The sequence below is a fragment of the Heterostelium album genome (genome assembly GCF_000004825.1).
Source record: "Heterostelium album PN500 unplaced genomic scaffold PPL_scaffold3, whole genome shotgun sequence".
NCBI lineage: Eukaryota > Evosea > Eumycetozoa > Acytosteliales > Acytosteliaceae > Heterostelium > Heterostelium album.
The window spans coordinates 184613-211201 of NW_008805065.1; the positions used below are offsets into that span (position 1 = coordinate 184613).

The following is a 26589-nucleotide window of genomic DNA, read 5'->3' on the forward strand; positions in this document are numbered from 1 at the left end:
TTGAAATTGTACATATACAAAGAACGAGTTTAAAAAATTCTTTTTTAAGAAACAAACATAAAACAGATAAGCAAATCCTTAAAAGTAGTTGTGAAGAAAAATGCTGTAACAACGAGACAATGTAGACGTTTAGAATGTAGATAGGGTTAAAAAAGATGCCTGTGTACTTTCTAAATGTCTACACTTTCAAGCTTATTACAGCATTTTTCCTCAAAAACTTCCAATTTCTTTATTAATTAATGTTGTCGCTAAGGCGAATAATATCAACCAAATTTGATGGCATAAACGGTGAGATGCCTTCAATACTATTGAACGTATCATTTCGATTCCCAATGCAGCTGTTTTTGCCTCTCCACTAACTTTAGACTCTTCATTTACAGAAACGCTCCAAATTGGACAAAATATAAATTACTTGTCTTCGCAATTTTCAACAATGATAAATCGCCAGATCATTGGTACCGTCTTCTCCACTGCATGTTCTATAGGAATTCCCAAGTTTTATTAAAACTCCTCTTCAACCGTGAGTTCGCTCTTGTCGTTGTAAAGGACAAAAATATTAAATTTAATCCGTAAACATATGAATTTGGTGAATGAAAACAAATAAATTAAAAAATTTTCATGAATTAAAAATTTTATTAAATAAATATAAATCTAATTAACTACGTGCAAAAATATCGAAAAGATTAATTAATTAATCTAATCTAATCTTGACAAACATGACGGTGATAGGGGTATCCATAAATTAAAATGAAAAAAATAGTTTTACTCCCCTGTATGCGTGGGTAAATTTATTAATGAATTATACGATGACGTATCTAAAGATTTCGAAGTTGACAATGATAAAGATAAACACAGTGGATGAAGTTGATGATGCTTCTATTGAAAATGAAAGGTTGGATATTTTACAAAAAATGTTTCCAAATGTGTTTATACCATTCAATGATTTCCCGCGGCCGTCTCGGGGTAAAGACTACGATATGACAATTAAATTGAAAACTGAAGAAGTACTAAATCTATGTTGTATCCCGTTCTCTGGGAATGTTTACCTGTCGATAGACAATTGCACTAGAAATACCAATCGTTTCCAAAGTTATCGAAAGAATTGTTCGGCTTGACTTGCGATACCTCACCCCACACCCGCCGATAGCTCTTCCACAACAACAATCTTCACCATTGGTGTTTTCACATCGACAAACATCCCAAACCACAACTCTGCATCAATCACCACCACTAACTTTCAAATCTTATCATCACTTAAATTAATTATTTTTTTATTTATTATTTTTGTGTTTCATTCATTATTAATTTGATGTGATCAAATTAACACAAATAAATAAATAAATAAAAATAAATAAATTATATTTATGATCACACACGAAAATAAATCTAAAAATAAAAAGTTATCATGATTATGTAACGTTTTTTAATAATCACAATAAAAATAAAAAATAAAGAAAAATAAAAAAATCAAAAAAATAAAAAAATTAAAAAAAATTAGGAACATTTTTTTTTTATTTTTTTTTAAATAAGTTGTTTATATATAGTTATTATTTGTGTTTATATATTATATCTAATTTAATTAGTAGAGTTTTGTTTTTTTTTTTTCTTAGTTGGTAGGTTTTATATATTTAAGATTTTTTTTGTTGGACCCAACAAATTAAATAAAGAATGAATAGATTACAATTCTATCATTGTGGATCATCACCATCATCAATAGCATTACTAGATTATCTTAGATTACATTGAATTACATTAAACTATTGCAATATGACATACAAACAGCAACTTTACCTACAGATAATACCTTATTTTAACATAAAACAGCAAACACAAAACTCTTTATTTTTTTTTATCATTGACAACACATTCATACATGTGGAACGGAGTGAAATTCGAATCAATCAAACTAGTTTGTTAACATAAATTAAATTTGTTATTTGTGTTGTTAAACAAAAAAAAAAAAAAGAAAAAAAATAGTTTTTTTATTATTATTAAAAAACAACAATTTATTAATTGTCAATTTTTATTTAAATTTAATTAATATAGAAAATATATAATATAATATAAAAATAGAAAATGAGTCTACCTTTGGATGAATGGATTGAAACAGTCAAGCAATGCAAATACTTACCAGAGAATGATTTAAAGAAGTTGTGCGAACGTGTAAAGGACCTCTTGTTGGAAGAGTCCAACGTACAACCAGTACGTAGTCCAGTCACCATCTGTGGTGACATTCACGGTCAATTCTATGATCTCTTGGAACTCTTCAAGACTGGTGGTGAAATTCCAGATACCAACTATGTATTCATGGTAAATATTCTATAAACATATATACATTACAATGTAGTTTACAGATAACTAACTAACAAACAAACAAACAAACTAAACAATAACATCATAATCAATAACAACAATAATAATTCAATAATTATTATTAACAGGGTGACTTTGTCGATAGAGGATATTACAGTTTGGAAACATTTACATATTTATTGACTTTGAAAGCACGTTATCCAGACAAGATTACTCTCTTGAGAGGAAACCACGAATCTAGACAAATCACTCAAGTCTATGGTTTCTACGACGAATGTCAACAAAAGTATGGTAATGCCAATGCCTGGAAGTATTGCACTAGTGTATTCGATTTCCTCACTCTTGCTGCTGTATGTTTTTGAATAACAAATTATTATTACTATTAGATGATCTAGGTTTGTTTATTAACAACAATAACGTTATTTATATCTATCTTGTTTCATTATTAGATTATCGATAGTAAAGTACTCTGTGTACATGGTGGTCTCTCACCAAAGGTTCGTACTCTCGATCAAATCAGAATTATCTTGAGAAGTCTCGAGATTCCACACGAAGGACCATTCTGTGATTTGATGTGGTCAGATCCAGAGGAGATCGAACAGTGGCAACCAAGTCCACGTGGTGCCGGTTGGCTGTTTGGTTCAAAGGTCACCCAGGAGTTTCAACACATCAACAATCTCGAGCTCATCTGCAGAGCACATCAATTGGTACAAGAGGGTTATAAATACATGTTTGACGAGTCGCTAGTCACCGTTTGGTCCGCACCAAACTACTGTTATCGTTGTGGTAACGTCGCTTCGATCTTGGCACTCGACGAGAACCTCAACAAGGACTTTAAGATTTTCCAAGCCGTCCAAGAAGAGAGAACCGTTCCACCACGTACCACCATGCAATATTTCTTCTAAACTGTGCGCACAGGTCTCACACTTTTTTTACTATTTTTCTATTTTCAACAACAACAACAACAATTAATATTAATATTTGTTTCTGAAAAAAGTTCAAAACTACTTTTTTCTTGTAAACAAAGAATCAAATCAATCACTCCAACTCAACACTCTCTCTCCTCTTTCCACTTTACTTTTAAAACAGCCTATTTTTTATTTTTTTCAATAGCAACAATACTACAACCAAACAATGCAATAATTATAATAGCAATAGACAGAAAACAACAAATATAGGTTTTAATTTATCCATTTTTGTAATATATCTTTATTTATATGAGGATAACAATAATAAATAAAATATTTAAAAACAAAACAAAACATTAACACATGTTATTTATCATTTTTATTAATTTGATTTCATTTATTTTAAATTGTGATTAAAGATTAAAGACTAAAGACAAAGACAATGCAATTGAAGTTGAACACTGACCTGGTTGGTTGGTAACTTTTTTAATACCAAGAAAACCACACACAACGTTGCAAATCACAAAACAAGTTACCCCTCAAGAAGTAATAAATCTATTTTTAATTTTTTGTATTATTTTTTTGATTTTTCTTTGTTTGTTTATCGATTTTTCATTTTATTACTCTTTAATAGCATTATTATTCTATTAGTATTAAGTATTATTTCTATTACTTGTGCATGATTTTGTGCATGATTGTTTTCGATGATCAATCATCAATAAATCTATCTGAATTTAAACATCAATCTTAAAATTACGACAAAGAAATAAAAAAAAGGTAAAGATTTATCTAGAATTTAATGTTTAATAATTATTAAACAATAATGGTTGTTTAAAAACTAATAATAATAATAATATTGAATATATAAAAGATTAGATATAGATCATGTTTTAGTTAAAAGAAATGGATATTTTACAGCAAATCAATAATAACTTTGGTTTTGATATAGTATTTCCACTAAAAGACTATGTATTTGATAACGATAGGTGGGTTATTGTAGCCTCTATTCTGGTTATGGTGACCACTGTAGCGTTGCTGGTTGGTCCTTTAAGATGGTGGTTATTATCAAACAGAGAGAAGAAACAACAAAAGCTACCACTACAAAAACATCTAAAGAAACATTTACCACAAAAACAACTACAATATCAACAACAACAACTTAAACTACAGCAACAACAACAACAATTACCAATTAATCAATTAGCATTGCTACAAGATCCAATACTTAACTTCAATAGAAATCTACAAACCAATAATCATCATCATCATCACCACTACGATAACGATGCATCGTTAAACAACAACTTTAACGATATCAATACACTACGCTCGAAAGGCGATATCATAGGTGGTCAACTCAGTAGTGGTAGTAGTAGTTTAAAGAAGTATAATAATATCAACAACTACAACAACAAAGATATGATGAATAGTAGTATAAATAGTAATAGTAGCGGTAGCAGTAGTGGAAGCAGTAGTAATGGTATCGATGAAGATGAATTTGATATGGTGGATGGCAGTGAATTGTCAGAGTCTGTACTCTCACAGAGAATCTTTGAAGAGAAGATCAGAATCAAACAAGCATTGCTAGTGCGTAGAGCCAACATTATCTTACAACCGATGTTAGAACAACAGAAATCGGAGCAACAGAAACCTAGCAGACCAAAGAGAATCACTGTTGGACGTAAACCATATCATCACCACAACACCTACAGTCTAAACTCTGCCAATCTATTCAACAATGTTAAATCACCGATCATTACATCTGCCAAAGTAAATCCATCTCTTTACATACCAACCAACGTATATGGCTATTATAAAGAGGAAGGAAATTCCAGTAATACAAGTAAAAATAATAATAATAATAACAATAATAATAATAATAATAACAATACGAATAATAGTGATAAAATTAATAATATTGAAAGAATAATAATAACATCTGCAATCTCTTCACCTCCAACATTATCATCTTTATTATTAAATGGTGGTAATGCTACCAAATCAGCTGATCTTTTAGTTTTGGAGAACTTTTTAGTAAATAATAATAACAATAATAATAATACTATCATTGATGATAATAGTAGTGTTAATATAGATAGTGTATCAGATAGAAAACAATTGGTATCATCAAATTATTCGATGGATTCTGGTATACAGTTGAGATCTGCAAATGATGGTATAAAGACAAGACAAATGAAAGGTACAGCTGGTGGACAACAACAAGTTGGTAATCATGTTACTTTACAAGATCAGTTGGAAGATGATGAAATCGATGAGATTGATAATCTCTATAAGAGTAGATTGAATAGTTCAACCAATTCAACAATGTCAATGTCAATGATGGACTATCAACAACAGCAACTACAACAGAAACGTGATAGTTATAATCATAGTCATCAACAACAGCAACAGCAACAACCAACAAAGAAATCACAAGTAACTAATTTGTTAGCTGAACAATTTGCAACATCCAATGATTCTGTTGCTACCAACAAGAGTTTGGAGGAAGACGAAGAGGAGGATTACTGTGGTAGCGATATCGATGGTGAAGACTTTTCGAGTGTCAACATCGATTATAATGAACGATTCCAAGAGATCATGGAGGATCTTCGTAACGTCGATTGTAATGCCTATCAACACGATCGAATTCGAGTGAACAGTCAGTTCATCGCCCTCACTCAGGACTTTGTCTATGCCAGTTCAACCTTTGGAAAGGTTATCATATCGGAACGTTATCTTCCGAATAACGAGAAAACCATACCACCTATCGATATCGGTGGATTGGCCGGAGGTGACAAGTTTATCGTTCACGGTATCCTCTTTAAGTTTGCCATTGACAAGGAGAATTTCTATGGTAGTGACTATGCTGCTTCGTGTGTAGCCGGACACGAGTTGAAGGGTTTAATCAATATCTTTAATTTGAATACCGATCTAAGTCTACCATTGATGGCTTTGGTAGATTATCGTGGTTTTCGTGTGATTGCCATGTCGATTCTCCCGGTGGCTAAAGATACTATTTGCTATGGTTCGAACGACTATGGCATGACCATTCACAACAGCGACAATATGTTGTCTGACAGTGTCCAAGAGGTTGCTAGACAACTCAATATTAAATCTCATCATTGTGGTGAGCAGGCTACCTATTTACATTCGCCTGCTGACTTGGAGGGACATATCGGGTTCGACGGACGACATTATCTCTTGGACTTTGCACGTCTCTTCCCACCAGAGGCACCAAAGAAGGGTATAAAGATGGGTCATCTCTATCGGCTGTTGCGTCCAGAGTTTGTGAGAAACTACAAGATGGCGCTCTGCTCTGATTCATTCTCTCGATTCATTCGTGGTCACAAAGATGAGGAGCACAACTCTGAGACGGTCGACGCAACAATGTATCTGCTAAACACTACTATTCCAGAGTTGGCAGAGGAATTGAATCATGTCGAGCTGAACGGATCCAATATCTACTCGTTCCCACTGTCAGAGCGACTTCACAAGACTGGCGTCAATATCCGTTATCTCGGTCATGTGAGACGTTTGGTGGAGTCACCCGATATGAAATCATTGATATTCGTAGAGATGTGTGCTCGTGTCATCAAACAACAGATCAGACAGAAGCTGCGATACAAGATGAAACAAGCCAAGATTCCTTTGGATGCTCCGTATCGTCGTTTGATTGTTGCTTATCTCAATCGTGTGCTCGGTGTCAGCGACAAGTCCGATGAATTCTGGGACACCAAGATGAAAAAGTACATCATGAAAAAGTTTGATCGTGGTCTCTTTGATGATGAGTTGAATGGCAATTCAATGGTGCTTTCTCTGTTCTCCTTCGAGGACAATCTTACCGATGGTAAATACCTGTTGTTCAAGCGAATTCAAAAGATGACAGGACTCAAGTTTACTTCGCGTATCAACGAGGAATTCCAAGACAAACCGAATTGTTGGTTGGAAAGAGGTGAACAGCCGCTGGACATCAACGATCTCGAGGAGATTGGCATCCGTGTCAAATACGTTCCATTCATGAACGTCGCTCAGGGCTACCTGTTCAAAGTAAAAGGTGAAATGCTCTTTGCTAGCGATCCCATTGCCGCTACTCGTTTCTTTAATATGGCACTCGAGAAGTTGGAGACCGCTTTGGAAACCGATCCAAACAATACAAACACTCTCTGTACCATGGGTGAAGTGTACACTCATTTGGGTGTGGGTAACTCACTCTCGCTTTCATCGCTAACCTTCTCGCTCGATAATCCATACGTTGCCAAAGCCTATGAGTATTTGCAACGTGCAATCTTTTCCAATCGTACTCATACAACGAGTTTGTTTAGATTTGCACAGCTGCTGGAGCGTTTGGAAGAGGTCGATCGTGCAGAGGAATACTATATCTCTGCACTGGAATCGAATCCCAACAACATTGCTTGTCTTCAAGAGTATGGTAATTTCTTGCAGACCGTTCGACACGATCCGATTGCTGCCGAGCCATTCTTTGTGCGTGTCTCTGAGAACCATCAATATCTACATTTAACCTCGCAGAAACAGAATGAGTTGAATCTCAGAGGATCGTCGGGACTACTCAAGGTCAAGCCAAAGTTGAGCGATAGCAACAGCCCGTCGACAAGATCATCGTTAGGAGGTCACTCGAGATCTTCATCTACAAGTTCCGCTTCATCCTCTGACACCAAATCATCACTCTCAAGTTCCTATCGACTTTCCTTATCACAGACATCACAAACACAATACAACAACAACAGCAACAGCAATAACAACATTGGTTCTAAATCAACCAGTTTTCTACAAGTACCAAAACTACTCGACAAATCCAAATCTAGCACTCATTTAACAACGCCTACACATCTTTCTTCATCATTTCCTTCTGTTAAAACTCCAAACTCACCTCCAAACACACCAAGATCACCAAACAACACTTTATTTTCAACCTCTGATCTAAACATTTCACCAATTCAACGACAGAAATCTTTTATAACTTAAATAATAAATGTAAAATAAATAAAATAATAATGTAATATCATACTAATTAATTATCAAAATAAGATGAATGTGTCATTTTTTGGGCAATTAATGAAAAGAGTTATACAAATTATATATTTCGAACAAGTTGTTAATTGTTTACTTCTAAAAGAGGTATTTAAAACAAATAGGATATAAAGATATAGAATTAAATTATACAGAAGTGATTGGTGTAATGTGGGTATAAAATTTTAATCTCTAAATTCAAACACAGTAAGTTTTTTAAACTTTAATTGGAAATGATTTGTGAGATTTTTTTTTAATACCTGATTCTTCTTTATAATAAATAAAGTATAGGGTTATTTTTTCTTTAATTATTGAAATTAATTAAAGTTTTTATTTTGTTGTTTTTAAATAATAATGGTTCAATTTCATATTTTAATAGACTTTCTACTCTGATTGAAATAGATTGAAATTTCTAAAAGTTGTCTTTTTGTATTTAAAAGAGTACCTATTAGAGTGTGACAAAAACGAAAATGAAAAAACTATTTAAAGGAAATTGAAATAACTATTATTATTCATCAAATAATCAATTCTTACTTAAAATTAATTTCAAAACTAAAATCTAAAATGTTAATTAGTAAGTAATTCAAGATATATTTCATATAAATAATAAATTAATATTTTTTAAAATAGAATCATTAACCTCACTCGGAAATGTTGGAAACACTTCATCAATGACCAAGAGCTTTGGATCATCAAGTGGAGGTCTTTCTGGTCAATCATCAAACAGTACCGCTTGTTGTAGCAGTGGTGGAATCAATGTTGGTGTAGGTGCCAATGTCAATCTTGGTTGTGTTGTTGGCACTGTTGAAGGTGTAGTTGGAGGTGTAGTTGGAGGTGTTCTTGGACTTGTTGGTGGACTCCTCGGAGGGGGAGGTTGTGGCTGTTAAATAACCAATATTTATCAAATTAATTTAAATAAATAAAATATTTTATTATTTTTATTCCAATTGATAGTTCTTTGAACAATATATTTTGTAGATCTGATCTTGATATGATATTATTTATTATCTTATATATTAATTATTTTTCTTATTCTATTTTATGAAACCTTCTTTCAAAGATTCAAAACATATTGATAAAAATCAACTACCACCAATGAAATAAAATTTTTTTCAATAAACAATAAATTCATAATAATCTTTGATTTAACAAACAGTATTAATATATCATTTGTTAAATAAGTAATAAAAAGGTGGTTTTGCAAATTTTCAAGAGTTTTGATCAAAGTGGGTTAACCAGTTTTATTTCAAAACAGTTTTAACAAAATCTGTAGAACCAGAGATTGATTGGAGTTAATTATTTATAAAATATCAAAAGAGTATACGAAATATATATATTTTATATGTTATTTCAAAATCGAAAATGCATCAAATCAGATGGAATCTGTCAATCTTTTTTAGAGTTATTGCTTAACTTGATAGAATGAATTATTGATTCAAAATAAAGAATCATTGAAAAATTGTACAATTTGAAGTATTCAAATAATAGTGACTCTTTAAAATTAAAGATCTTTGTTTAGATTATCAACTTTAAACATTTAGAATCAATTATTATGTGAATAAAAAACTATTTAAAGGAGAATGAATTTACATTATTATTCATCAAAACATCAAATACTTAATTATCTCTAATTCAAATATCTAAAATCTAAAATGTTAATCAGTATGTATTCAAAGATGAAATTTATTTTAAATATAAATGATATTTTGAACAAATTTATCTTAACAAATTTTAAAAAAAATAGAATCCTTAACCTCACTCGGAAATGTTGGAAACACTTCATCAATGACCAAGAGCTTTGGATCATCAAGTGGAAGTCTTTCTGGTCAATCATCAAACAGCACCGCTTGTTGTGGTAGTGGTGGAATCAATGTTGGTGTTGATGTTGATGTCAATCTTGGTTGTGTTGTTGGTGTTGTTGGAGGTGTAGTTGGAGGTGTTCTTGGTCTTGTTGGTGGTCTTCTCGGTGGTGGTGGTAGATGTAGTTGTTAAATACACAAAATCAATATCGAACGATTCATAATACTAAATAAAACAATAATAACATTATTTCAATTATTATTTTCTTGACATTTTTAATGTAATATTGACATATTATTTTATTTTTAGTAAGCACTACTAAATGTTTTTTTTTATAAATAAAGTGGTATACATGTTTTATTAAAGTTATATTAAAAGGATGGATTTATCATCAAGTTTTTTTTCGTAGTCTATTTTTTTTCTTTTTAGTTGTTGGTTGATTTAATTAATTAGTTAGCAGGTTGGGAAGAGAGTTAATTTCATTTACTTGATTAGTTAGTTGGCGTTGGAGTGTTGTTTATTATTTTTAGAATGTTTCTGTGGATATCGAAGTCAGATATAATAGATTGGTTGGAGAAATCGAGTATTTTGTCATCTTGACTGAATAGAATTGAACTGACATGTTTCAAAATGTGGTAGATGATCGCTGTTAGGTCTGATGATTCGTCGAAGAGGTAGAAGTGAGTAGTAGTTTACAACTGTCTTGTTTGATGTATGCCATACCAGGAAGTGATCTTGAGTGTATGTGAGGATATCTTGTTATGTCTGATCTGGTTACGCCAGCTTTGGTAGTATGGAGAATAGACGTCTTGATTTGCAATTACTCTATTTAGTATCCATATGTGTTGAGCGTCATTTCGTAGTTTCATATCCCACAATGAAATACCACCATTTTTCCAATGATGTACTGCTCTGGAGAGTGTCATTGTATTCTTAAATGATTTAGCATCGGATGACCATAGGAACCAAGTGATTATTTGTATGTTGATAAAGATTTTTTTTTTTTTTTTTTTTTTTTAAAATTTATTACTGATAGTCAAGGTGTATTTTTTTTTTATATAACTAATGTGGTCATGTTTTATTTAAAGTGGTTGAAAGAGGTATTTAAAATTGGAGAAGGAGGGTTGTACCGCTCAATAGAACGCTGTATTTTTGATTAATATTCCACCCACCGGTTTACTTTCATGCTTGATTTATCCTTAAAAAGATGTATTTGATCCACGTCATACGATTCTCCCACATTCCACGATTTGATGGCTTCTATCTACGTTGACAAGGCGTATGATTAGCTGTTAAATCGTTAAGGAGTGTGTCTATTCTCGATTGTTGATCGCTGCTATATCCATTAAGTACTGGTATCTGTTCACTCTCACCCGACTAAGAGCGAATACCAATGTGAATAGTATGACATACTGATGGATACCATATCCTCTATCCCGTCTGAGGTGTAAATGATTGATTGTTATCATTTGCCAGCGTAGGTTCGAAAGACATCTCAGACCATGATATCGATCTCGCCAATCTACATGATTCCCAGCACACTATAAGAACCACTTTTTTGTGTAGCGCAGTCACAAGAGGGCGAAGTCATCCCAACGGACTAGAATAGCAGAATGTAAGATGACAGTGACGTTCTACGATTTCTAAAAAATTTGTAAAAAATGAAAAAAAAAGTGAAAAATTTATTAATAAAAACGAGTGATGATTGCAAAAAAAGGCTTTATGTTAAAAAAGTAAAAATCAACTTAACAATGAACAATGCTGTGATTGAACAAATATAATTTTTACCATACAAAAGTGACTAATGTTTTTATATACAGATAAATAAATAAATATATACTCAACTAATTGAGAGAAAAAACAAAAGCCGATAGTCAAGGTGTAGAGCTTGATATCACCCCACAGTTCGTGTTTAATAAAGATAGAAAGGCGAAAAAAAACGAGTTTGAGGTTTAGTTCCTGCACTTCGATTGGTAGATATTTGATTGTGATCTGCGCACTACAGTCGGCTCCGAATTTTTGCCTGTTCTGTTGCCAGCCTTGAGCCACATCCGGTATTTAGAAACCTGGGATCCAGTCTCTTACGAAACCAGCCACATGTTTGTCAACCACTTGCGTCAGGCAATCAGTTACCATCTATTGCTCCGATCTCTTTACTGAAACCTCCCCATTCATGTTTTTATGGCCTCTTTCGATAACAGGTGACCTTTGCAGATACCCAGCCAATCAAACAACATAATTAAATGAGTTGTAAATCATTTTTTCTAATTTCTTTTATAAACTATTGTGATATATTGCTCTTTTAAAATTATGGGTTGAATTTTTGATCACCACACAAAAACAATTAGTTTGTTGACTGGTCAAAAGAATAAAAATTTGACAGGTAAATCAATTTTTTGAAATTTTAGTAAATTTTAAAACTTTATTTTTTTTTTAAATTAATAATTGTATACATATTAGTTATTAAATAACTTTATTTCATTTGTCTCGCTAACTCGTAGATGCGCTATTGATGATAGATAAAAAATGACTGTTGTTGTTACATAAATCCGTTGAGATGTCCGATGAATTCGATTCGGATAGACGCAACTCTGATGTCTGAAGTGGTGTAATACCAGCATGTGTGGTTGATGAATCTAATTCTGCAATGAATTTGTTGGTGTACTATTTAACTATTGTAGGATGTCATCTTTAAATTCTATGTACTGTGCTATTCTTTAATCTAATCTTATTTCTTTTATTATTACATGTATCATATACGCTATTAACCACTAATTTATAAATCGCTTTTTTAATATTATATTTCTTATAAAACGATTGAAAATCATAGTATTGGTTATCTTTATATCTTCAAATAATATTCTCCATTTTGCTCTAGTATTAAACTCCAAGCATACTAATCGTATATTATCTAAAAAATAACCTCTTTTGTCTTTCTTTCTGTCCAAACTCATTTGGAAATGTCGTTTACTTCCAACCTGCATTTCAATATTTGATATTGCGCATTTTCCACCTTGATCAACGTATAGTTTTTTCAAATATTCTATTCCAATTCCCGAGAGATCTGGTAATCCAAATTTCTTTTTTAAGAATGCTAAATTAAAAAATTATAGGTTCAAAGATAAATTATTCTCCAATACTTTGAATTTTAGATTCAAATATAATTTTTATTGTCAACCTGGAATAATAATAATTTATAATTGTCTTGCAATTAAATTTGTATAAACACCATTCAATTCCAATAATTGATCATGAGTACCAATTTCAACTACACGACCACCTTTAACAACTGCTATGATATCGGAATCGATGATTGTAGTAAGACGATGTGCTATTACGATTGAAGTTCTACCTTTCATTACATTATCCAAGGCCTCCTGTACGATTGTCTCTGATTTGGAATCGAGTGCGCTAGTTGCTTCGTCCAGTAGCAATATCTTTGGATTACGGATGATCGCTCTTGCAATGGCAACTCTCTGTTTCTGTCCACCCGATAATTGAGTATATTTATCACCGAGCGGTGTATCGTACCCATTCGGTAGTTCCTCGATAAAGGTATGAGCGTTGGCTGCTTTAGCTGCTTCGATCACTTCATCCAGAGTTGCATCCGGCTTACCATATTTAATATTGTCTTTGATGGTTCCTGAAAATAAAAATGGTTCTTGACCGACCAAACCCAAATTACTTCGCAACCAAGAGAGATTCATGTCTTTGATTGGCACACCATCCAGTAGAATTTCGCCTACTGCCGGATCGTAGAATCGCTCGAGCAATGAGATTACCGATGATTTACCACCTCCGGAATCACCTACCAGCGCCACTTTCTTGCCGGCTGGGATACTGAGTGAAAAGTCGTTGAAAATCAACTTGTTTGGACGTGAAGGATATGAGAATTGAATACCTCGGAATTCAATGTCACCTTTGATATCCTCAAGAGTATGACCAGTCTTTTTAAAGGGATCGATCTTACTGACTTTGTCAATCAATTTGAAAATGGCATTGGTTGCCGTCTTTGCCTTGGCCATATCCGGTGCGAATGCACTTGCATTTCCCATACTCATGGCAGACATTACAATGGCAAAGAATACACGCTGCATCTGTCCAAATCCATAGATACTATTCTGAATGTAAATACAACGACCTCTACTAACTCCATAGGTATAGTTTGGTGGAACACAAATATCTACGATATCAGAGCTGGGTGCTTTCCACTCGCCTTCGCCAACCAGTTTTCCACCGTACCAATAACCGAGTGCCCATATTAAAAACATGGTGGATTGAGTGAATCCAAATATCAAACCAGCAGTGATTGCCTTCTTTTTGGCAATCTTTATCGGTTCAGAGAGTGCAAATTTGAATTTATCGTAAACCTTTTTCTCGGCATTGAATGATGCCACCGTACGAATACCACCGATTGCCTCTGTTGCAATCTGTCCTGATTTGGCATATGCTTCTTTTCCCTCTTTGGAGAAACCCGACATAAATTCCATTTCAACTTTGCCTGCGAATGCAATGATTGGAACCGTTGCCAAAACAACAAGTGTCAGCTTCCAACCAGAGATGAAAGCAATCACCAAACCAACGACAATTGTCACCAGGTTTTGAATGACCAATCCAAGACGTTGACTCGACATTCCCTGTACTAGAGTGGCATCGGTTGCCAAGTTGGCAGTAAGAATACCGGTTGCATTCTCTGGCATATCAAACCAACCAATGTCCTGTCGGATAATCGAACGAAATGAGAAATAACGTAGATGGTAGGTAAGAACCTCACCGATATAGGTAAACGATGAGATCTGTACGAAATTGGCGACACCCGCACACGACGCCAACAACAAGAACCAAAGACACAGACGAATAGCATCGTGATACATACTGGTGGAATTGAAAACCTTGAGAATCTCTGAGAAAATAATAGAAAACACTGGCATAATTGCACCATTCACCATTGCACCCAGTACACCCAATAAAAAGAATGGCCACTCCTCTTGACTCATCTTGAATATTCTTGTCATTGGCACCGACTTTTCCTTTGTCTTTTTCTTTTTCTTTTCCAACTTTTTCTTCTTTCTCTTTTCCTTCTTTTCGTCGTTGTTCTCAGTAGCCGATTCATCGTTACTCGAGGAATCATTATCACTATCGGAAATCGATGAAGATATCGAAGCGGTATCAGTAATGGACAGTGGTCTGCCATTTGATAATTTCTTTTTGAATCTTGATTTCAAACGACGACGATCCTCAGCTTCTCCATTCTGTTGACGATGAACCAACGATGTGTAGACGCCATTCATTGAGAGCAACTCTTGATGTGTTCCTTGTTCAATAATGGTACCACCTCGAACTACAGCAATAACATCTGCATGTTGAACAGTGGTGAGACGGTGAGCAATCACAATCGTCGTTCTTCCTTGCATCAGCTTATCGATGGCTTGTTGAACCAAGTGTTCATTCTCTGCATCCAACGCACTGGTAGCTTCATCCAACAATAGAATCTTTGGATTCTTTATTAGTGCTCTTGCGATGGCAATTCTTTGTTTCTGACCACCTGACATTTGTACACCCTTTTCACCGACCTGTGTATTATATCCATCGGGTAACGCCGATATGAAATCATGAGCATTGGCAGTTTGAGCTGCTTCAATAATCTGCTCCATCGAAGCATTTTCACAGCCATATCTAATGTTGTCGGCAATGGAAACACCAAACAATGTCGGCTCTTGTGATACTAATCCAATGTTTTGTCTAAGACATCTAACATTGATATCTTTGATATTGATAGCATCCATCAAGATTTCACCATCCAATGGATCATAGAAACGTTCCAACAATGAGATTACCGATGATTTACCACCTCCAGAATCACCAACCAACGCAACAGTCTGACCCTTCTTTATAGACAAACTAAATCCATTGAAAATACGTACTTCAGGTCTGGAAGGATAGGCAAACGATACATTTCTAAATTCAATATCACCCTCTGCCGAATGTTCAATTCCATCCTTTGAAAATGGATCAATCTTTGAATGATTATCGATCACTTGGAATATTTTATAGGCAGCACCTCTTCCATTAGCAAAATTTGCAAGATTTGGTGTTGCTTGTCCTAATGCCATTGCTCCCTAGAGTAATTAAAATAAATTAATAATCAATTATAAATTTAAAATTATAAAATTAAACCAACCATTATAACAGAAAAGAATACAGTTAAAACATCTGAACCTTGCCAATCACGATGTGAAACTGGATTATAATATTTGTCAGTGATCAATTTAGCACCGTACCAAAAAGCTAAACTATAGGATCCAAACATGACAAAGAATACCAAACCAATACCCAATCCATTCATTAGACCTTTTTGACGACCAATCTTTAGAGCATCACTTAGGTTCGATGCATAGAGTGTTGTCTCTCGCTCCTCACCAGAGAAAGTAGCAACCGTCCTAATTGATCCGATCTTCTCCTCGGCTACACTTCCCGCTTTGGCATAGGCATCCTGACCACGTTTCGTTAGTTCAGTCATCATCTTTGTCATGAAAGCACCGGCTGCAGCAATCAGAGGTGTAATCGATATGATAACCAAAGCCAGTTGCCAGCCATTCACTAAACCAATGATGAATCCCGATACAAAAGTCGAAGAGAAATGTAGGAAATTTCCAACTTTCTCACCGATTGCCTCTTGGAACAACTGAGTATCCGAAGCGATACGTGTCGACAACTCACTGGATTTAGTGACATCGTACCATCCTATCTCCTGACTGAGAATTGCTTTCAGGTAGCGTTTACGACAGCGAACCGATTGACGCTCACCAGCTATCGACCAGCAAGAAACTTCGATATAGCAAGCGACAAACATTCCAATAGCGATCCAAACGAAATTCAGAGTGACCTTGGAAATCTCTTTGTAGATATCGAAATCCGGTTTGCTCAGCTCCTGATAGGTAAAGACATTCATAACCTGTCCGAATACAATGGAAATGGCTGGAGTTGCTACACCAGCTGCACAAGCACCGATACTTCCAATGATCATCAAAACAATATCAATCCATGTTGCAAAACGAAACAATTCGAAAAATCCAACTGATTGAATTGATTTTTCTATCGTTGGATGGTACTGCTGGATTATTTTCTGGTTTTCTTGGTGAAATATTGGTTGATGAGTTGTTTGTAGATATTGGTGAAATTGGTGTTATAATATTGTTATTGTTATTATTTTTATTATTATTATTATTATTGTGTACTAATTCAAATGATTCCTCAGGAGAATATGATTCATTTGGTGAAATTGGTAAATTATAAAGCTCATCATTTATCGTTGGTATGGGAAGATCGTCATTATTTACAAAACCACTAATATCACTATTATTATAAACGATATTATAGCTATTATTGTCACTATTTTCACTATTATTATTATTATTATTATCCATATATAAACTATGAATAATTTTAAAGTATAATTTTACAAATTATTTATAAAAAGAAAAACTATTTATTTGTCTATTAGTATTGGAATATTTAATTAAATATATAATATATAACAATGAATAATGATTACTTACTTCTTTTCTTTTTTGTGATTAAAAAAGTAAATCTCGGTTCTTTTTATTTGTTAGAAATTTATATATTTTTAGATGTAGATATATAAATTGTGAAGTAATATAAATTAATGAAATAATGATTTGTCAATGTGTGTACTTATAAGTAGACATTTATTAATTAAGGAGTTATTTTAATAAATTTACCAATAAAAAATAAAAAAAATAACACAACATATATAAACAAATAATGAAATAGAACACCTGTATTACCATTTGATCACTGGTAACTACAGCAGTGCACTAGTGGTGTGACTATTGATGTATAATATCATTCTATATTTATCGTGAGATATAAAATAAAAACCAACCATATGTTGCTGTTTTGCAATCAAAATACAATAGCCATGATTTTTAATTTTAACTTTAAAAATATATCTATTATCTTATTTTTTTGTCTTTTATATATATATCTGTGAGTGTGTTTGTTTGTGTGGGTGTTTGAATATAATTTATATATTGATGTGGTTATATTAATATATAAATAAAACTGAAAATCATCGACAATGTAAACATGACTAATCATGTGAAAAATAAACATAAAAAAAAAAAAAAAAAAGGTAGAGTTTTTGATTAACCCAAAAGAGGTGAGTGCACATATATATTTGTTTGTTTTAACTGGTAACATATCTATATTTATTATGGTTATGATAACATGAAACATCAACATTCGCTATCACTACTAACTGATCAAATAAAGTTCAACTAACTTTCTCCAAAAGTTAAATAACTTATACTATTTTTAAGATAATTTTATTGGAATTGAATGGTCATTTATCATGATCATGATCATCATGATCATCATAATCATCATCATTAACCAACCAATTAATTAATTTTAACCAAAAACAACAATTTGCTTAATAATGTTGTTTATCAGGATTAATATCCTTTCCCCAACAAGACACTGAAACAGTGAAATCTAAATTCTTTACATAGTGATTCCAACCGATGGGAATGAAAAGAGCGTCTCCAACGTCCAATGTCGTAACAAAGGCATTGTTTACGCGTGCAAGTGAAGGATGTGACTCGAGTGGTGCACCTGAATCGTTCTCGCCAACCGAGATATTGAGAGGATCTCTTGTCAAGTTTGATTCCTCCGCTGGTGGAACTAGAACAACCAGCTTCTTTCCACGAATAACAGCGACGACATTATCACCTGTATCCTTATGGAAATGAGTGGCAGTGTTTTTAGCACCGATAAATGCTCCACGAACAATCATATTATGAATGTCGGGTTTGAAAAGTTCTTGACTACGGACATCATCGCCAAACGCAGGAAACTCACCGAAACAATCGAAATTTCTGAGGTATGGAAGATTCTGATTGAGTGTCTCCGGTTTGATGTCTGGCCATTGTGCGAGTGAGTTACGATAATACTCGGCGAACGACATCTTGGTAATATCGGACATCTTTCCAAACGTACACATATTGACATCGACCTTGTGATCACCGATCACTCGCAATATATAATCGTCAGTCCATTTCGAGAGAGCACTCCAACTGTTTGCAACATTTGTAAAAACGACTGGTTTGTTCTTCTCCAAGTATTTCGAATAAAAGATATCACTATTTATTTTTTGATTATTTCTTTCTAATCTCTTGAATGTTAACCATTTTTTTTTTTTTTTGTTTTTTTCTTCAAATATAAAAAGTTTTGTTTAACTAATTAAAAATATATACTATAATTAAACAATGATTAATAATACAATGATCTATTTATACAACAAATTACAAAAATATTTTACAAAATGAAACTTAGATCTTTTAAATCAATTCACACAAAAACAATCAAAAAATAAAATTCTTTGATTTTCAGAGTTTTTTCGAAATAAAAAAGAATAATTTAATTAGATTAATTTGAATAGCATCTCATTTGATTTATTCTCTTTGAAGAAACAGAAAAAAAAATTAGTTTTGTCATTAATTTTTTAAATAAATAATTTAATTAGATTAATTTTAATAGCATCTCATTTTTAACCAGAATTCAAAAAAATTAAAAAAAAATTAAAAATTAATTTAAATAAAAAAAATCAGAATCATGAAGATCAAAAATTTTTTCATTTAATATAAAATATTTGTATTATTATATAATATATATTTATAAGATTAAAAAACAAATTCTACTGTTTAAAAATTGATTCTCAAGATTTGTTTTAGTAAAGTTTTTTATTGTTTTCTGTAAATATTATTGAGCATTCACATTCAAATAGCTTAGTTTAGATTATTATAATTATTATTATCATATTTATTTGTAAAATATAATTTATATACATATACACCTTAAGTTTAAACTATATATCGTCGATAAAAAGATTTATATTAAACATCAAATCAAATAAAAAAGAGAAAGAAAAGATAACAAGAGAAAAAGAAAAATAAAAAAGAAATGATAACAATTGTAAATAAAACAAATAGATTAAATCAATATTCTATATCTTCTTTATTTGTAGCGAATTATTCAAGTGTAAGTAACAACAACTACTTTAGATATTATTAAATTGAGCATTTTATTTATATTTTTCTACTACACTTCAAAAACAGAGATCGAATGTAAAGATTCATGTTCCTCGTGAAAAGATTGATTTTCAATTCTCAAGATCAAGTGGTGCAGGAGGTCAAAATGTAAATAAAGTAAATACAAAAGTAGAAGCAAGATTCAATCTTGACAATGCCGATTGGCTAAGTGAACATTGCAGAGATACACTAAGAGTATGAGTTACTATTATCATTATCATCATTATTACCATCTTTATTATTATTATCAGTAAAAACAAGTTTGCTTTATGTTTAAACAACAAACATGAAAGATAAAAAAAAGGTGAAAGTTTAATTGAACTATTATTAACTTTTCTTTTTTTCAAAAACCTTATTATAGATGCAGTATGCTAAGAACATAACAAGTGACGGTGAATTCGTGATCAACTCATCGAAGCATCGTGAGCAGAAACTTAATGTCAGTGATGTAATAGAGAAACTAGAAAAGATAGTAACAAAAGCATCGATCATCCCCAAAGAGAGATTGCCCACCGATGTTCCTACTTACGCCGAAGAGAAACGTAAAAAGGATAAAATGGTGAGATCCGAGGTTAAAGCCGGTCGTCAAAAACCGAGATTCACATTTGATGACTAACTAGCTAATCTCAACCCAAATCATAATAATCCTCAACTTAATTTAATTTTAAAATTAAATAAATTTGTATAAAATGAGCTAATATTAAATTAATTATTTAGTGACTCACCACACACACACATAACCAACCAAATCAGTACATACATACAAATTTATTTTAAATAAAATAAAATAATATTATAACCAAAACCAGGGTAGTCAACTTATAAGTCAACATTCACCACCAACGCACGAAGCTTTATTAAATTTTAAGTAACATTCCCTCAACTTTTCAGAATCAAACCTAAACTTACGAATTTAGTTTTTGTCCATGTGCAAATTTGAAATGGTATTGTAATGTTGTTGTTTTGCAAATAAAATAAAATCATTTTAAATTAAATAGAATTTAATGGAATTTAATTGCCTTATTAGTACTTTAAATTTGTTTAATCTTGAGATGAAAAGGTATGTTAATATTGAATAGAAACAAAAATATATAACACACACGCACTCCGTGGAGTTCCCTTCTAGAGAGGAATTTTGCACTTTGCTCGATTATTCTTATAACTCTAGAGTTACCCCCCAAAAAAGTTCGTGATGTTTTTTTTCGAAAGAAACCCCACTATCGCTATATTTAGTGACACTCTTTTAGCACCGAATCTATTCCACCATAATTTTCTTTTTTATTTTTCTAATTTCTAGAAAAAAACTTTAAATTTTGACCAATTTTATCCTGCAAAATCAATGATGCAAAGAAAAAAAAATCATATTTTGACTCACCATTATTATTCTTTCAGTTGTGATTCATTTAACCACACTTGTTTGGTTTTTTTTTTTTTTGTTTTTCGATATCAAAAAATATCATTGTGTTACAATAAACAAATATAATAACCACCCTACACAACCTATATACTTTTAGTTATTATAAAAATCAAATTAAAGTTTGCAAAAAAAAACAAATAAAAAAATAAATAAAATAAATTTGCAAAAAAAAAAAAGTCTTCTTTGGTGACAACACGTGTCTCCCCACACACACTGACATGTTGCAATAACACCACACTCACACCAAGATCCCCCACCAGAATGCTAGAAAAACAAAAACCACCACAGTTGTTTTAATCGATTAAATTTTACAAACTTAGTATTTAAAAACAACAAATAAATACCAACAAAGCAAATCAGAGTTCTACAAATATTCAGAAAAAAAAAAAAAAAAAAAAAAAACTCTCTCACACAAACTCATCTCTTCACAATAATAATCAGTTTACCCCATTAGAATCATTGACAATAGCAGCAACCGTATACAACCTATTTAGCATTGCAGTGCTTTTTAGCAACATCATCAGAAAAGAAAAAACAACAACAACCTTCCAGCCAACATACTTTTTAGTTTTTCAAAATTTCCAACTATTTTTTTATAAAAATTCCATTCAAGAAATTTAATCATAAATCAAAAATATAAATTAATTATTACTTCTTTATAATATTTATTTATTTTATTATTTAATTATTTAATATATTTTTTACTTTTTAATAAATTAACCCACACATAAAAAAAATAAAATAAAATAAAAATAATTTAACTTCAACAACACACACCTTATCAAATCCAATTTAATTAATCATTGGCAAACACACACACTCACATCTATATTCATCTTTTAAATATTTTATTACAGTCAAAATAAACTAAACCGTTTGCATAAATTCCAAACCAGTGAACATCACCAAAATCAATCATTTTCAACAAATATCAGATTATTTAAACCAATAACTTTGTCATCATTTATTTATTATCATATAATTATTTATAAGCAACAGCATCATCATCAGAATAATAATTAATTATTTTAGATTTTATCTATATTATTATTATAATTATTTTATTGTAATCATTTTTTTATTATTTTTTTCAATAGTTTATTTCCAGGATTGCCACTTTTGCAATTTCCACAGGAAATTAAAAAATATTAAAAGATGGTTATGATGATGATTGACAATCAGATCTCATTGTTTTCGAGTTTTATCAAAAACATTGGATCGCAAGCACTGAAGTACTTGACACCTCAACTCAGCGAATCAGCCGGTTCAATCGACACAACCGCTTTTCTTGGAGGATCCGTACTCACTTCCAACCACCACAACCCACAATATCAATATTTACAACAACAAAATCAACAACAACAAGTTTTTTTAGTATAATAATAGTGCCAATAGCAATTATAATTATTACAATGGAAATTCAGTTTTTAACGATCAACAACAACAACAACCAATAATTTATAATTTTTCAAATGAACCTCAACAACAACTTTTTCAATTCAATTTTCAACAACCACAGCAACAACAACAACAAGATTTTTTCCAACTTCCAGAGCAGTCAAATGAGTTTTTAATTTCCAATGAATATGCTTCCGCAGTTTCCACAGGTAGTTATTTATACGATTTTCAACAAAACAACGAACTTGACAGAATGTTAGTCGATAACAATAGTTTACAACAACAACAACAACCTTTAAAATCAATATCAACAAACACAAATAATATCAATAGTTTCCAAGACACAATCTCCACCATTCCAATTTACAATATCGATACCAACTGTAGTTCAGCCGACCAAATGATTGTCATTCCCACCGATATTAATTTCTATGTCTACAAAGTTCTGTCATGGCTAATCAACTATGACAGTAACTACATCATCAATTATTACAACCTCCAATCGATGGAGCTCATCAAATACTCCCTCGAATGTGCAAAGAACGTATTGGTAGCACACGAAACACCAATGTCATTTTTCCCTCTGGTTCTCTACTATGCCGACAAATTTGTAAATCGATGTGGAATCAACCACAAACAAATTTTCAACCTTTTGCTCATAAGGTAAATATTTAATTTTTAAATAACAGTTAAGTCAATATTTATATTAACATTTTCTCTTTTTTAACTATATAGCTCTGTTATGTGTGTAAAGTTTTGGGGTGAAACAGTTCGTGTTGATTATCAAGTACTTGGTAAATTCTTTAATTTCACTGGCAAAGACTTTTGCTATATGGAGAAATTATTTTTGAATGGAATCAACTTTGAACTCTATGTACATAACAACTTGATCAAGGAATTCTTGGAGCAATTGGAAAAAGAAAAGGAAAGTTTCGAGTCAAAATGCGACTTTTTGTAAATAACAACAAAACAAAGAAAAACAACAAAAACAAATAACAAAATGTAATTTCGAAATGACAACAACAATAATATATTACAAACAATCGATAAATCAACAAATCAAAATTCAATAATAAATAAATTTCACACTCTTTGATTTCATTAAATCAAAATTCACAAAATAAATATTTATTTTTATTATTACCATATCAAATAAAATAATCACAGGCATCAACAAATCAAAATTCAATAACGATTCTGTTGTTTTGCTCACAAATTAAATTTTTAAGTTTCAAAATAATTTTTTTACAGTGAAAAAAAAAAACAACTGATTTCTGATTTGTTTTAGTAGTTAGTAGTAGTATTAATTTGTTCAGATATGTTCGATTTAAATAGTAATCATTTTGTGCTGTGCCAAGAACATAATAGAAGTTTTGAAACTATTTGTATTTTTTGCAATAAGTTGTTATGTTCTAGATGCTATTTTCTACATATAAATGATAATCAATCTCATATTAGTCACTGTGAGCATATCACTGATATAAAAGAATCATTAGATAGTAATAAAATACTAAAGTTTAGTGACGATCAAGAAGATGAAAGTGTTAGTTCAGTATATAGCAACAGAATAGAAGAGCTATGGGAAACAATAAAACTGTCCACTGATAGATATCGTTCTTTGTTTGAAAAGGAAGAGACTATTTCCGATCATTTCCGTAAGCTACACGAATATCTTACTTTGGAGGAGTATAAACTAAAGAAGCCGATTGTAGAGGACAAAGATAGAATTAAACAACATTTCGACACCAGTTTAGATCTATTAAGAAAATTAATTGGTATTATAAATTTAAATAGTAATAATATTAGTAAAATTAGTGAAAGTAGTGAAGGTAGTAATAGTTATGGTGATAGTATAGAGCCAGATACACAAGATAGATATTCATTTAAATCAGCTTTGGAATCGGTTGAAAAAAGTAAATCATTATTAGAATTCGTTGAAGATAATAAGAAAACACTGTTCTACTTTCACAATGAAATATTAACCAAGATGATGGAGCACTACGATAATGATTACAATGTAATGCTATTGGATTTACTTTACAAATTCAATCGAAAGTTTTCATTGATGACAAAACCGGATATCATGTCCAACCTTTTAAAGTCAGTCAAAAATTACCGTTTAACAGTGAGCGATTTCGATTTTGATAAACTCAATGAAATCATTCAATTGTCGATTCAGCTGGATTTGGATTGTAGACATCAAGCCTACATCTTCTCGTTGCATTACTCAAGACTGAAATCTGATGGCATGCTTATTGGCACCGATAATAACTCGGTCGAACAACTCTCAATGAAACATCTACCAAATACTTTCAACTCTGTTGTGTCGGTCGGTGAATTCATCTATGTATTTGGAGGAAATGATTCAGAGAGAACTTGTCATAGGTTATCCGTTAAAACGCGTGAGCTCATCACCGAAGAGATGACAGGAATCAAAGGTGGAACTTATATATCGGTTTGTTACGACGGTGAAGATCATATCTATTTGGTTTGCGGCTTTGAGAATGATAAACACATTGACAGAGTCGATCGATACAATATCAGGACAAACAAGTTTGAGACACACGGTGAAATACCATTGTTTTCCTACCTTTTAGTGTCTTTTGTCTATAACGGTAAACTCTATAGCATTCAACAGTATAGTCGTGAGTTGGTTATCTACGATATCGCCACCAAGAAATCAGAAACTCACAGCTCAACTCATCTGTTTAGTCACAGTATGTCAGCTTGTACCGACGGTAATGGTAATGTCTACATTCACTCTTCCGAGAAACAATTCATCCGATTCAATGTAACAACTAAACAATCTGTGACTTTGAAATCAACTGATATTGAAAGCCATGGAGCGACTCTATCAATGCTCTATCACCATAATAACAATAACAAAAACAACTGCAACACTGATAACAATAACAACAACGATTATATCTATCTTATGGGTGGTGTGATTTTCAAGAATCATAGATACTCTTTGAAATATGATAACTGGGAGACATTCTACAATGAAGATAATCGAATAAGAGGTGGTTATGGCTCTGCGCTACTCTATCCAAATCAGATGTAAACATAACTTTATATTATAAATAAAAAAATAATCAAAACAACTTAAAATTTTAAAATGACTATAAACAACAATCGATCGATTTATAACCAACCGAATCAAATTAAACTCAGTCATAAAAAGTATATATTTTTGTGTGAGTTGATATTGCTATGTAATATTCTAATTCAATTTAATTTTTTAATTTGAAAATAATTATTTTATGATTATCCGATTATTGCTCACACGAGCACTATTTATAAGATAAATTGATCGGTCAGAAAATCATAATTAGCACAAGTAATAGTTATTAGTCAATATTATTCGAATCAATAATTTCAGTCAGCAGTAGTAGTTTGAAATCAGATATGTTTGATTTAAATTGGAATCATTTTATGCTCTGCCAAGAACGCAATGGTAGTTTTGAAACTATTTGTATTCTTTGCAATAAGTTGTCGTGTTCTAGATGCTATTTTCTGCATACACAAGAGAATCAATCACATACTCGCCACTGTGAGCATATCATCGGTATTAAAGAATCATTAGATAACTAAAAAGAGAATACTATGAAAG

At 31.8% G+C, this 26589-nt stretch overlaps 7 protein-coding genes across 7 annotated transcripts; 5 read left to right on the forward strand and 2 right to left on the reverse strand.

Annotated features, from left to right (window-relative positions):
- Positions 1–2076: 2076 nt before the first annotated feature.
- Positions 2077–3218, forward strand: ppp6C (serine/threonine-protein phosphatase; the record flags this gene model as incomplete). Its single annotated transcript, XM_020573621.1, has 3 exons — positions 2077–2310; positions 2442–2663; positions 2763–3218. The coding sequence occupies 3 exons, from the start codon at positions 2077–2079 to the stop codon at positions 3216–3218; spliced, it is 912 nt and encodes a 303-aa protein (XP_020435693.1).
- Positions 3219–4124: 906 nt separating this feature from the next.
- PPL_02643 (Histidine kinase A) lies at positions 4125–8204 on the forward strand (the record flags this gene model as incomplete). The annotated part of the gene is made up of 1 exon (XM_020573622.1): positions 4125–8204. The coding sequence occupies one exon, from the start codon at positions 4125–4127 to the stop codon at positions 8202–8204; it is 4080 nt and encodes a 1359-aa protein (XP_020435694.1).
- Positions 8205–8813: 609 nt separating this feature from the next.
- On the forward strand, positions 8814–9136 carry PPL_02644 (hssA/2C/7E family protein; the record flags this gene model as incomplete). The annotated part of the gene is made up of 2 exons (XM_020573623.1): positions 8814–8823; positions 8880–9136. 2 exons carry the CDS (start codon positions 8814–8816, stop codon positions 9134–9136), a joined length of 267 nt encoding a protein of 88 aa, XP_020435695.1.
- Positions 9137–9901: 765 nt separating this feature from the next.
- On the forward strand, positions 9902–11157 carry PPL_02645 (uncharacterized protein; the record flags this gene model as incomplete). Its single annotated transcript, XM_020573624.1, has 3 exons — positions 9902–9911; positions 9994–10230; positions 11138–11157. 3 exons carry the CDS (start codon positions 9902–9904, stop codon positions 11155–11157), a joined length of 267 nt encoding a protein of 88 aa, XP_020435696.1.
- A 2086-nt stretch (positions 11158–13243) lies between these two features.
- On the reverse strand, positions 13244–17476 carry PPL_02646 (uncharacterized protein; the record flags this gene model as incomplete). The annotated part of the gene is made up of 3 exons (XM_020573625.1): positions 13244–16168; positions 16231–17045; positions 17128–17476. 3 exons carry the CDS (start codon positions 17474–17476, stop codon positions 13244–13246), a joined length of 4089 nt encoding a protein of 1362 aa, XP_020435697.1.
- Positions 17477–18504: 1028 nt separating this feature from the next.
- jcdB (transcription factor jumonji) lies at positions 18505–19261 on the reverse strand (the record flags this gene model as incomplete). The annotated part of the gene is made up of 2 exons (XM_020573626.1): positions 18505–19182; positions 19259–19261. 2 exons carry the CDS (start codon positions 19259–19261, stop codon positions 18505–18507), a joined length of 681 nt encoding a protein of 226 aa, XP_020435698.1.
- Positions 19262–20033: 772 nt separating this feature from the next.
- Positions 20034–26562, forward strand: PPL_02648 (uncharacterized protein; the record flags this gene model as incomplete). Its single annotated transcript, XM_020573627.1, has 8 exons — positions 20034–20115; positions 20151–20356; positions 20523–20720; positions 21160–21221; positions 22965–23639; positions 23712–23930; positions 24435–26036; positions 26469–26562. The coding sequence occupies 8 exons, from the start codon at positions 20034–20036 to the stop codon at positions 26560–26562; spliced, it is 3138 nt and encodes a 1045-aa protein (XP_020435699.1).
- Between the last annotated feature and the right edge of the window lie 27 nt (positions 26563–26589).